The 13,611-nt window shown below is 42.8% G+C and overlaps 1 protein-coding gene across 7 annotated transcripts in view; it reads left to right on the forward strand.

Moving 5' to 3' along the window:
- gria4a (glutamate receptor, ionotropic, AMPA 4a) overlaps positions 1–11,054 on the forward strand; it is a 75,842-nt gene extending 64,788 nt beyond the window's left edge. The window contains exons 15-18 of one of the 7 annotated variants that reach the window (XM_052077750.1): positions 1,334–1,581; positions 4,983–5,097; positions 6,693–6,807; positions 10,395–10,533. In XM_052077750.1, coding sequence (XP_051933710.1) covers positions 1,334–1,581; positions 4,983–5,097; positions 6,693–6,770 — 441 coding nt within the window. In that variant the 3' untranslated portion in view covers positions 6,771–6,807; positions 10,395–10,533. Of the gene's footprint in view, positions 1–1,333; positions 1,582–4,982; positions 5,098–6,692; positions 6,808–8,042; positions 8,291–10,394 lie in introns of those variants that run through there. The other 6 variants (XM_052077744.1, XM_052077745.1, XM_052077746.1 and 3 more) reach the window with 6 other exon arrangements.
- The last annotated feature ends 2,557 nt before the right edge of the window (positions 11,055–13,611 follow it).

The raw sequence follows: 13,611 nt of genomic DNA on the forward strand, positions 1-13,611 counted from the left end.
CTTCCCCCTCCTGGCTTCAATTTATTTGCACAGTCATCATCGCCGCATCAACTTCACCAACACGCATTACTGTAAATCACTTGCACACGTAATCCGATACAATATAAATGTGGTATCAAATTTTTGTGGTGACTTTTGGGTACTCCCTGAAGTGGTTGCCAGCCAATCGCAGGGCTTACAATCATACCTAGGGACGATTTAAAGTGTTCCAATAACCTGCCGTGCCTTTTTTTGCAATCTGCACCCGGAGAAAACCTACGCAGGCACACGGGGAGAACATGCAAACTCCATAGAGCAGGTGTCACCAACATTTTTGAGGGTGAGAGCAACTTCATGTGTACCGATTGTGTGAAGGGCTACCAAATTGATACACGTCTGAAATAACATATTTGTCCAAAATACCTTCAATAATATGAGGATGTGTTATTTTTAATACTTGATGATTTAAATTGTCAGACTTTGATCGTGTTTCGAAATGTCTCACAGTACTGCCAATGTTTGCATTTTTAAATCATAATTTCTACCAGCAAATCACAATGTCCAGGCACTGGCGGGCGACTCAAGTGGTCTTCACGGGCTACCTGGTGCCCGCGGGCACCATGTTGGTGACCACTGCCATAGAGGAAGGCCGGAGCAAGAATCGAACCCTCTGCACTGTGCACTGTGAGACAGACGTGCTTAGCAGTCGACCACCGTTGAACCGTCTCACATATCCCAAAGTTGTAAAAGAATTACAGTACTGACAAGTTCAAGAATATTCTAGAAAGAGGGAGCATATGAAGCACGATTGCGTCTGAAATTCATTCATTCATTCATTCATCTTCTGAGCCGCTCGATCCTCACTAGGGTCGCGGGGGGTGCTGGAGCCTATCCCAGCTGTCTTTGGGCAGCAGGCGGGGGACACCCTGAATCGGTTGCCAGCCAATCACAGGGCACACAGAGACGAACAACCATCCACGCTCACACCTAGGGACAATTTTAGAGTGTTCAATCAGCCTGCTATGCATGTTTTTGGAATGTGGGAGGAAACCGGAGCACCCGGAGAAAACCCACGCAGGCCCGGGGAGAACATGCAAACTCCACACAGGGAGGCCGGAGCAGGAATCGAACCCGGTACCTCTGCACTGTGAAGCCGACGTGCTAACCACTGGTCTACCGGGCCGCCCTGCGTCTAAAATGTTAACTTTAAATCTACTGTTGCTAATTCCAATCGTTCTCTTCTGTAAAACATCGAGCAAATTGACACAACTCGCTCTATCATGAAATATTCAATTGTTGTCAACATGAATTAATTGCCATTGTGTTCCCCCCCCCCCATCTGTCTTCTACCCAGAGGTCCAAAATAGCTGTATATGAGAAGATGTGGTCATACATGAAGTCAGCCGAGCCAACTGTCTTCACCAAAACCACCGCGGAAGGCGTGGCGAGGGTGCGCAAGTCCAAAGGGAAATACGCCTTCCTCTTGGAGTCCACCATGAATGAGTACACGGAGCAACGCAAGCCTTGTGACACCATGAAAGTCGGGGGCAACCTGGACTCCAAAGGATACGGAATTGCTACACCCAAAGGCTCACAGTTAAGGTAGGTGGAATAGTGTAACAATAGGAAACAGTAACAAGAGTGGTACTGTGCTATTGCTGCGATATTCCACCTACCCTGCTGTGCCTTTTATACAAGAATGTCTGTCATTGCTGCCCGGTGGAAACTTCTTATCCACAAATAAAAGAAGAATTTAGTGACCATTAATTTTATTTTAACTTTTTTTTTTTCCTATGCTCTGATGATGTGGCCCATCCTTTGGATGCCACAAATCAACACAGTGCCACAATTTTTAAAAAAATAAATAAATAAAAATTAAAAATAATCATAAGTTTTCACCCAGCAGCAATTACTGTGACATGTTTAAATGTGTAGACATCATCATATCTCCTCTTGATCACCTTGAGCCTTAATTTCTTAGTTTGTCTCATTGTGTGTGTTCTCTTTGTCACTTATAATTTTTGGCCATCGTTATGTCCCGTGTCACTTTATGTTGCTCCTCCTTTACACTCGTTTCTTCACAGGGTCACCTTCCAGGTAACACTGTCCATGTGTCTGCTGTCTTGCGTCTGTGTTACTTTGCATTTGTAGTGATGATCGTTATAATGATGACGAAGCAGATCGGTGACATAACTGTGAGGAGGGGCAATCACCTCAGGCTACAGACACTGCATCCACACCTGCAAGGGGAAATTATAGGAAACAACAATAAAAGGCGCTGAACAGAGGGGCCTGACTAATGGGGGACTTAAACTTGACCAAACAAAAACGCTTAACCCTTCTTTCCTTGCAGTGTGGATACATATTACAGTGATTGACGTCTTAGGAAATTCAAGTCATAAATGTGTTTGGGTTTGTTTTGTTTATTTGACACATATTATTGCAGTGCTTTCCCAGTGTGATAGTTGTCTGCTGAGGGGAAATAACGAATGAGACAATTCAATTTCTCTCTTTCAAATCTTTTTCCTCAATTTGTACAAAAAGCAAGGCAACATGCCCGTCCTAGAACTTTCCCCATGAGTGGTGTAAAGAAGTCCTTCAAATACCAGTGGCGAGGGTTAATAATATTCTCTGAATGTGAGGCTGCCTCTCCTCATAGTGTCATATTGGTGAGGAAAAATGTTCTCTGATGATTATTGTCATTGCATTTTGAAGTTTAGCTTTAAATAATGATATGTGACTGTTTATAAACTGTTTTTCATCCATTGCTCTAATCATCTAAGCCGGTGGTTCTTAACCTTTTTTAGAGATACCGAACCCAACCAAGTATAATATGCGCATTCATCGAACCCTTAGTGAAAAATTCAAGATGTTTAAAAAAACGCATTTATTAAAAGCAGAAAATAGTTAATAAAATTTAAAGACATAAGTATAATTTCTTTCTTCTTTTTTTTTTTTTATTGTACGACTTATTATCCCAACTGCCACACGTTGAATACTAGGCGAACTAAATTTCACACAGCACCGATTGGACAAGCAATGTCATGTCATCATCTGCGGCCAGTGATGGCCAAGCAGGCGTGTTATAACTAATTGACATGTTGAGTCGCGTGCGTCTTACCCTCCATGGCAGAGGCTCCGTCGAACCCCTGAGACCGATTCAGCGAACCCCCAGGGTTCGATCGAACCCAGGTTAAGAACCACTGATCTCATCATAGCTTGTAGATTAGATCACCCCAGAGAACAGTCTTGATCAATATCTCTGAACTCTCTTTACTTGTGCAAAATTCTCCCCTCCAAATAAACACAATAATTATGCCATTAAAAAAAATCTAATTATGAATGGGTATTTGTACCAAGTGTTGCCCATTGCATCTTCTCACTTAAGGTGATGAGCTCCAGTTAGACAGATAGCAATCCCTCCAAGCAGCCATCCCTTTTATGGTGTTCTAGCTATGCAGCACTGTAACTAAGCAGAGAAAGGCTCAAGATGAGATTTGAACTCAGAACTTCTGGCTGTGATTCAAAAATGGTAGCCACGTGCTCCACTACAGGACTGCCAAAAGTGGGGAAAAAGAAACGTGACAATGACTCTAAGGACCCATGCCTGACAGGCCCAAGCCAATCGTATTTTCAATTTGCAGCAGAGGTCACGGGTGTTTTTCTAGGGGCCCCCAAATCCTTGGGGTCGCTCCCGCTCCACCATGCGGCACGCAAAGCAATTCCGAAACGTTAGCAGTTGTGACTAGTATCAGATGGACAAATGGTTTGTTCTGATCTCCACCCCCCCACCCCCCCACAAGATTTTTGTTCTCAGCCACTTCACTCCTTACTTTCAACATATAATGGTTCGTTAATAGAATGTTTCATGCCACTCCCGTTGAGAGAATTGCATGTAGATTTAATGCAACCTCGTAGCTTTGCCTTACGACAGATTGTTTCGCACAAAGTCAACAATAATGCAAACTGCCCCTCAGCCAAAGGCATGGATGCCATCAAGAGCCGCATTGAATGAATTTTAATGCTCAAACTGTTTAATTCTTGACATTCTTATTTAATTATAAAATAAAAGCCAGGAAGGTTTTTGTTTGCATTTTTTTTTGTATAAAGCTTCTCGTAGGTATGAAAAGGCTGTTAGAATGACTTCTGCGTACGTGCAGAATGACTGCAAATATACTGTATGCATGCAAGACCAATGAGAGTCAATACCACTTTGTAAAGAATACGTGCCAGCATTTGCGCACACACAAAGGTTAAATATTTGACATAATGAAATCATGCAATGTTATCAGACATATAAGTAGTGTAATTAAATGTACCGGATCACTTAATTGGACTAGTATTGTAAGCAGAAATGTTACAACAGCATTGTTGAGTTGTCTCAATTGGATCATCCATTCACATCTCTTCAGTCTACGATGTTCAGTACTTGAAGATAACAACAGAGTACTTTTCAAAAACTTCCACTCTGAGACCCATTTTTAAATCCAAAGCTCAGCCTATGTCCCTGAATTTTGTTTGGAGGTCACAATCCCTTCAGGGGTGTGATAGGAAGCTTGCGGGAAAGTGGATTTACACACACACACACACACACACACACACAAATTGAGACTAGCTGGAGGGCAGTGAAGCTGCACAATAGGACAAGGAGCTCCATCAGCAGGCTACTGCCCTGGTTAACACTGTACATCAGCAATTTGGCGCTGTGTGAAACCTCTTGTACAGTTTATCCAGATAGCATTTGCAAAAAAAAAAAAAAAAAAACATTTTTTGGGACGAGAGTAAAAGAGGTAAAGAGATTTTTTTTCTGGGGTGCTTTCCATCTTCCTTCCACCACCGCTTAGTTGTCCTCCCTTTGCTCCCATATCCCTCACCTTCTTCCACCAGGCACTGCTGCCCTTCCAGCTTGACTGTCTTTCCTTCTATCTTTTGCTCTGACCAAACTATCTTATGTCCCCCCCCCCCTCCCACCCCCCTTCCTTCTTTTTTTTTTTACTTTAAAGAAATGCGGTCAACCTGGCCGTGCTAAAGCTCAACGAGCAGGGCCTGTTGGACAAATTGAAAAACAAGTGGTGGTATGACAAAGGAGAATGTGGCAGCGGGGGAGGGGATTCCAAGGTTAGCCCTCTCTGTCTGCCCTCCCACCATGAGGGAACGGGGGTCAATCACCGGCTGGGGAGCCTAAGATGGCCCCCCATCCTGCAGTAATGCAAGCATCTACCCTGGTGAAGAGTGTTGGCAAAGGGAAAAAATTATGTTGAAAACTTCCTGAGAAAACCTTCTGCTTTGAATGTAGACTCAAGGCTGCAGCTGTTGTCAACAGTGTGCCCCTTTTCCACATGAAAAGGTTCAGAGCCTTTGACACCGGTACACCACTTGAGCATATTAAAAGATAAACATTTCTCTCAAAATACACTTTATCAGATGGCTAGAAAATTTAACCGATTGTACCAACACCTACAGATTTGACACTTGTTTCTGAAAGTAAAGAGCCAAGGTGGTGCGGAGGTTCTGTATTGAATGGATTTAAGAGGACAATCTTCAAGGACTGAAAAGGCAGGAATGTTCGCCCCCTAGTGGAGCTCTGAGGAAAGACAAAGGCAGGAATGTTTTCATCCATCCATTTTCCGATCCGCTTTCTCCTCACAAGGGTCACGGGGGGGGGGGGTGCTGGAGCCAATCCCAGCTGTCTTTGGGCAGTAGGCGGGGGACACCCTGAACCGGTTGCCAGCCAATCGTAGGGTAGGAATGTTTCCGTGGCATAGTTGCCACCTCAAAAGGAGCTACTGAATATCTTTTCTAACAGACTGACTAACGGATCAAGTTATTGCCATACTGTTGAGAAAATACAAATAAAATATATTTATGGGGAATAAATGCTTACAATCATGCAAGGTTAAAAAAAATTTTTTAAGGAAATTTATTTTTTAATGCAAGCGGCCCGGTAGTCCAGTGGTTATCACGTCGGCTTCACAGTGCAGAGGTACCGGGTTCAATTCCAGCTCTGGCCTCCCTGTGTGGAGTTTGCATGTTCTCCCCGGGCCTGCGTGGGTTTTCTCCGGGTGCTCCTGTTTCCTCCCACATTCCAAAAGCAGGCATGGCAGGCTGATTGAACACTCTAAAATTGTCCCACGATGCGAGTGTGAGCGTGGATGGTTGTTTGTCTCCACTGTGTGCCCTGCGATTGGCTGGCAACTGATTCAGGGTGTCCCCCGCCTACTGCCCGAAGACGGCTGGGATAGGCTCCAGCACCCCCCCGCGAACCTAGTGAGGATCAAGCGGTTCGGAAAATGGATGGATGGATTGTTAAATGCCACAATGGAGTAAAAACACTTGCAAGTAAAAGCGTGGCAAGCTGGACGTTCCGGTATCACGGTCTTTCCCAGCCATAGCAGAGAGCTACCAATGTCTCTGGGGGTCAATATTCCTGTCTGGGCAGTATTTGCAAAAAAATAAAAATAAAAAAACATCTGGGGTAGTATGGTTGCCTTATGTGAAGTGACAAAGGTGAGTCCCACTCATATGTCTGTAGCTCGCAGAGCTCCTCTCCCCCAGCCCCTCCTCAACGAGCATACACACATGTACTCAGTGGGATCCGCGCTAGGTCACTTGATGAAGTATTTGCTGAGCTGTACAATGCATATGTGAAAGACTTTTAATAACATAAAATAACATGACCTATGATGTTATTTATGTTATTTTTACACGCAAAGAATCCCGGTAAACCTTGCCGTTTTGAAACTGAGCGAAGCGGGCGTCTTAGACAAACTGAAAAACAAATGGTGGTATGACAAGGGAGAATGTGGACCCAAGGACTCTGGAAGTAAGGTCAGTCTCACGCTGTCACAGCCTAAAACGAATGCTAGCCTAAAACTTTCATCCTCAACATGCTCCAGATTACTGCAACTACTGTCATATAGCAACACTTTTATATCTGTGTGTGTGTGTGTGTATGTGGTGCGTGTAGTGCTTGCATCAGGGGAAAAAAAAAGATACATTTTTAATGTCATTGTATATGATGGCGAGTCACATTGAACGAAACGCATCAAATTTCTCAAAACAGATACCGGTAATCACTTTCTCTTCAGTTTCTGTAGCAATCTGTGGCAAACTCACAACGGTGACTGCACCGCCGATTATTATTAGACAATGGTCACGTTCATGTCATTGTCATATTTGGAAAGGTAAAACTTGACAGGTTATTTCCCGTATAAACACAGTCAATTGTGTTCCGATGTTTATTTTGAAGTGAAACAAATACTGTACACGTACATCTAAAAGAGGACTCAGAAAATCCGATTTGAAAAACTAATGCCTTATAAACCAACACCCAAAATGACAATTGCTCAGATTTTATTTTATTTTTTTGTATGTATGTAAACAATTTGATACTTTAAACAATTTCTTAAATATCACTGCCAACCCTAAATGTTTGTTCCCTCGAGGAGATTTGGGCAAATTGATTGACCCAAAGGATAGAATTTGAGCATATCATACATAAAGATAACATTCCACTGAGATAAACCATAAAAGATGCAAGCTGCTTTGATTGTTTTTGCGAGTGAAGAGAAATTTCTTCATTGACAACATTGATCCATTTGAAACACTGTTCATTTCAGATGCTCGGACACAATGACACATTGGATGTGTACAAGTATACACTCTAGAAGTGGTCGGATCAGTGAAAGTATTTGCGGTCATTGCAGACATAGAATGGAGTTAGAATTTATCATGATTCAGCAAATTGTGCACGATCATTCCAGATGCATGACTTGATGATGCCATATTGACCTGAAATCAATCACTATTGAATGTGTCTAACCCCCTGTACCCTCTTGTCTCTCTTCTCCCTGCCGCTGTTCTCCTCCTTTTTTTGTTACTCTCTCCATCTCACCTTGATTCTCTTCCCTCACTTGTATTTGTTTTTTTTTTCCTTCTTTGACTTTTTTGCATTCTGATAACCATTGACAACATTCCCCATTGGCTTCTGCCTCACCCCCTTGCCCAACACAACCCCACCGCCTCCCTGCCCCCACCCTCCCCCAACTCCCTGCGCTCCACAGGACAAGTCGTCTCAGGCCCTGAGCCTGTCAAACGTGGCCGGGGTCTTCTACATCCTCGTGGGCGGCCTGGGCCTCGCCATGCTTGTGGCGCTGGTCGAATTCTGCTACAAGTCGCGGGCCGAAGCCAAACGCATGAAGGTGGACCTTAGTCCCCCCCACTGCCCCAGCCCCTCCCCAAGCACCCAGAATCTAGCCACTTATAGGGAGGGGTACAACGTGTACGGCTCCGAGGGGGTCAAGATCTAGGGGTAGGATTTAGAGGTTGCCGTCCGTCTAGATGGGGTCATGATGGTGATGCTGGAGTTTGTTGTTTTTGTTCATGCTCATGAGTACGTACGGTCAAGCATTGTGGAATCAAACATGATTTATTTTTGCTTGTTTTTAATGAAACATTGTTTTGGCCATTTATTTATTACCGGCCTACAATTTTAGGTACATTTCTTTTGTTGTTATCCTTCTGCTAGATTTGGTTCCACCATCTTTGGCTGCAAGACTATTAAGGATGGATATATGATGACATGCCAGTGATGGTGATGCTCATAGCTAATGACATAACTAGACAACTGCATTGTACTCTTCGGAAAAAAAGAAAGAAAAAAAAACAATGGAGCAGGGATGCACAACTCCATTCCCCACATGCGGTTTTGTGTGAACAACAAAATTATTGGGGATGATCGTCTTTTACAATGGAAGGGGATGTTTTTATTTCACAGCAAGGGCAAGGAACCAAAATCAAGTTGAAATTTACTCTAAACATACCACTAGATGGCAGTAGAATCACATTTCTTCCAAGCGGTCAGTGAAGAAATGTAGTGATTATCATGGGGAAAAAAATCCATGTAAATATATACCTAACGACAAATAAAAGAAAATTAGATGACACAAGTATGTCACACTGATAGATAATTTGGTTGTCTTCGGTTAACCTAACGTGCTGTGACACTGTAACAACATGTTAAAGGTGTTGGACGGATCTGAACTGTTTCACACTGATTTTCTCATTCAAATATGACAGCTTCCAGCTACAAATTAATTATGTTCAGCGTCGACACCGGCTTTCATCAGTTATTTTCTCACTTCCGGCAGTAATGTGATAGAAATCACACCAAGGAAGTCCGTGTGAGAGATCGTTCACATTCAAAACAATTCCACACGATCCACGAGTTTCACAATGTGAAAACCTTAAAACTACCTGAGAACAACAAAGTCAGAAGGGGAATGGTTACACATCATGACAACATTCAGGAGTTGTGATCCGCATTCAACCAAACCTTCAAATGCTCAGGTTCGGCGTTTATATTGTGTGGTGGGGCTGTGCATCGCTGTTGCGGATGGACTTGAGAGGTGTTTTCGCCAAATCGGGGCCTGACAACGTCAAAGTGACCCAGCGTTGCTGGAGGGGAAAAACTGATCAACAAACACTTCATGTAGCACAGCTACTCAATGATGTTGAAAAAGGCCAATAAAAGCTGCCTAATTTGAAACATAGCATATGCAAAAAACATCATGGAGTGGCCTGTCCGTGTGAAGTGCGCCCCCCCCCCCTACTCCGAGCAGTATAGTCACTTACTCCCTCTCTATAAATCGGAATCCTCAACACAAAACAAAATGTCATTTTCCTGTTTTCCCTTGATGTTTCTCAAATCCTCACCTTCCCAAAAACGATCCCTTTTAAATTATATTCTGCCCAGCTATGGAATCACCCCCCTCCTCCCACACCTCCCCCCCAAAAAAGCATGGTCACTCTAAAATGCAGATGTCTACAATATAAATCTTGCGTTTGTTGATTTGTTGCCTGCTTTTTCCTTTTTGCCCGTGTGAGCATTTAATGATGTGATTGACCTTCTGTGTGATCCATGGTTTGGGGGTGCATTCACACCAGGAATTCTGAAATTCTTTTTTTAATCCCCCCCCAATGCTTTCTTTTCAAATACAAAATAATCCCTCTCAATAATTATCACTCCAAATGATTCCACATTTGATTTCAAACACTAGAAAAAAAAACATGTTTGAAATATTTTTAGGACAGGATTGAGTGCGAGCGAGGATGGAGGACACAGCAGTCCATTGAATGACTTCAACGTAAGGACTGCTTTAGCACTCTTAAATCCAAAATAACTATCACACACACTAAGGCATATGAAGTCAAACTGTATTTATCCGAGGCGACTTGTTGTGACTGCACCTTCCCAACTTTTGTGCATTCCAAGTACCGGTAATTCATGTGAATACCCATGCATGATTATGTCAAATGCATGCATACGTGTTTTGAAAGAAATGGTAGTTTATTTATGCTAGTTTTTTCCCAATGCATACAAAATTTGACCAACCTCTTTCCTGTTCTTCCTCTAGCTGTCTTTTTCTGAAGCCATGCGAAACAAGGCCCGTCTGTCCATCACAGGAAGTGTGGGGGAAAACGGCCGCGTTCTAACGCCAGACTGCCCTAAAGCTGTGCACACTGGCCACGCCACCCTCCGACACCCTGGCCTTGCAGTGGTCTCCTCCGGACTGCCCTGAAAACCAAAAAAGATCCGCTGTGCCTTAGTGACACACCAACATGCAGACTCACATTGAAGGATCACGTCCATATTCTTTTATGTTTATCTTCAGACGCCGTACATTTGTACATCTTTTTCCCGCTGCCTCTGACTTATTTTCCTTCAGAAAATGGATTACGTCGTGTAGAGAACGTTGCTACGGTTGGCTGCGGCAACGTTTTTTTTTTTTGGTTTTGGAAGATTCATCCAAACGAACTGAGGCTAAAACACTGAGCTGCAACCACTATCATGATGATATAGGAAAAAAAAATCTCTCATCTTGTTTTCATTGGACATTCTCGGCCAATAAACGGCAGCCCTCAACAACGCCTTACAAAGACAAACATTTATGTTGATTACGCTGCCATTGCTCTCGTCATCTTGCCTGCAAAGTGCCAGGTGTATCCTCTTAGAAGACCACAAAACTGTAAGCCTGATTACTTGGGGGGACAATACAGACTTTGCCATGGAAATTCTAATATGAAAGATAAAACTTTCTTACTTTTCAAGCAAAATGAATTATTTTCCCCACGCAGCAGGGCAGATAGCCACAATGGAGCAGACAAAACCTCCACATTGCTTTCAACGTGGCTTATACGGGCCCGAGAATACAAATTTGACCATGTTCTGTTATGACCAAGCCTTCTTAGACAAGTGGCTTGGGGACAGTAGAGTGTAACCAGAACTCGACAAGTCTTCTGGGCAGAAACTTAGCGGCCAGTGGAATGTATGTATGTCCAGTTCAGTGGCTACATTCTTCAAGAGAACCCAGCCTAAGACGTCTGCGTGACGCAGTGCATTCAGAGGCAGAGTGGCCCTCGTGAAATTGCATCGCATGTTCTTACACTTAGCCTTATGGTCATGATACTTAAGTGACATGTTGCCATAGCCACTGACAAGTAAGCTTACCGAGAGTTTCACATACTGGTACCTCGTGTTGTACTAAAATTGGCGTTTCGCTCTTCCTCTGTACTTTGTACCACCTTGGTGAAATAAGTTTCAGGGTGTAAACAATCTTCAAGTACGGGTGGTCGCAGAGAAGATAGCATTGTAAGGAGCTAACGTTTGGTCCGCATTAAAGGAGCCTTGGCCCGTTTTGACTTTGGTGGCATTCAAATGATAGATAAAGACCCAGAAAAACCACCGGCAAGGACGACAGCCAACCAGCGAACACAAGGCTAAATGAATCACAATGATTGTGAAGGGACTACCGACAGAGTGCTTAAGTGTGTGATTTATATGAATACATCAGAAAGTTATGCTAGTTATAGCGGCAACTTACTATGGCTCTAACACTAGTTAAATATACAAATCAATCTTTGCACATTTGCAAACAGCTGAGTGTCCCAATGTCGTCCCACAGGTTGCAAATTATTCATCCATAATGTGAAAGCTTTGATTAATCCGAACCGTATCAACATGTAGTCTAAATCTTTTTCTCTCTCGGGTAATAAAAACAGTTCAAGGTACGATGAGAGCTTATTGTCAGAAGGTTTGCTTTTTAAAACTGCTGTAAATAAGGTGTAGCGAAACTCACACTGTCTTTTTTTAAAAAAATGTTAGATAATAAATCATTGCAATAATGAGGACAAACTAAACTTGCCACTACTTGTTGTTAAAATCAAATCGTTTTTAACAATCTACATAATATATATGTAAATACATAGCTATATAAAAACAATTGAATATATACAGTGTGTATATATATATATATATATATATATATATATATATATACACACAGTATAGCATACACTGTTTTATGGCCTTTTTTTTGATAACTTGACAATATTAAAATGCCACAGTCTTTGTGTGTACCACCCAACACTGAAAGCCCATTTGGCACATACACACAAACATACTGATACAGAAACATGGGGTCGATGATTGCCCGGGCACAGCAAAATGGGTTTCCTTGTGAAAAATGGAAACTCAAAACGTTTCAACAGTGAGAGCACGGAGAGAATGAACAACGTGGTGAGTGTGTAGCGTTTGGGGCATGTAGCATTTGTGTTCATCTAATGTTGCCTCAGAGTGAGGTCAGGTGTATAAACCCGATGCCGAGACAAGCTCACCCTGAAGGATTTATTGACTGTGGATGTTTTGACCCAAATTTGCATTGGCCCATGTTTACCCGCTGATGTGTATTAACTTTGATTTCATAAATTCACATGACACCACTTGTGCTCATTGGAATAATAGTGTGACAAATCTGAAAAATAAAAATGGGTCACGTTTATTTTGTCATGAATTAACATTTGAGTTTCTCTCTCACGTCGGGCAAATAAAGGTTTCCTGTATGCCATTGTGATTTTGGTGGTTCTGGACAGAAACGTGGGCCATACGGACACCATTCACAGTATCACAAGGCTTTTTGGCATCCTTGCTGGAAGCGGGACTGTTCGCAAATACTAGGGCATTGGCATTTCACGGAATTTCAATGGATGTGAGCACTCTCTCACTCACTGTTCTGACCTGTTGATTCCATGATTTGATGCCGGTGTCCACGAGAATAACAACGCTCGGTGGAGGAGTTGCCAACTTCCCGTGGCTATTGTTGCGCTTCTAAAACAGCTGAAAGCCTGAACGACTGCAGTCCATTCCCGCCAATTTCCACACAATCTGACAAAATATCTTAATAATCACTTATTAATTATTCTTGTGCACATCGCTATAGAATATGAGAGTTAGGAGAATACACCCAAAAGACTTCCGAATACACACGCAAGGCCACATTGGGTGGCGCATATACTAAACTCTCCACAAATGTCGTCCATTTCATATTTCAACTTTTGCTGGCCTTCTTCTTGCATCACTGTGACACAATTCCTCTCTCCCCAATTCCCCACACACAAGACTTTTGAAAAGTGACGAGTAACTCCATGAGCACTAATTAAGAGCATACAAGTAAATTGATATTTTACGGGCAATTCAAGTTCCTTCTCCCTCTTCGCACTGGTGCCTCCCGATTATCCACATTTAGTAATTCACTGAACGACTGGCGTTCGCTTCTTTAACTTGTATGTCACAGT

This window comes from Hippocampus zosterae, chromosome 10 (genome assembly GCF_025434085.1).
Source record: "Hippocampus zosterae strain Florida chromosome 10, ASM2543408v3, whole genome shotgun sequence".
Classification (NCBI taxonomy): domain Eukaryota; kingdom Metazoa; phylum Chordata; class Actinopteri; order Syngnathiformes; family Syngnathidae; genus Hippocampus; species Hippocampus zosterae.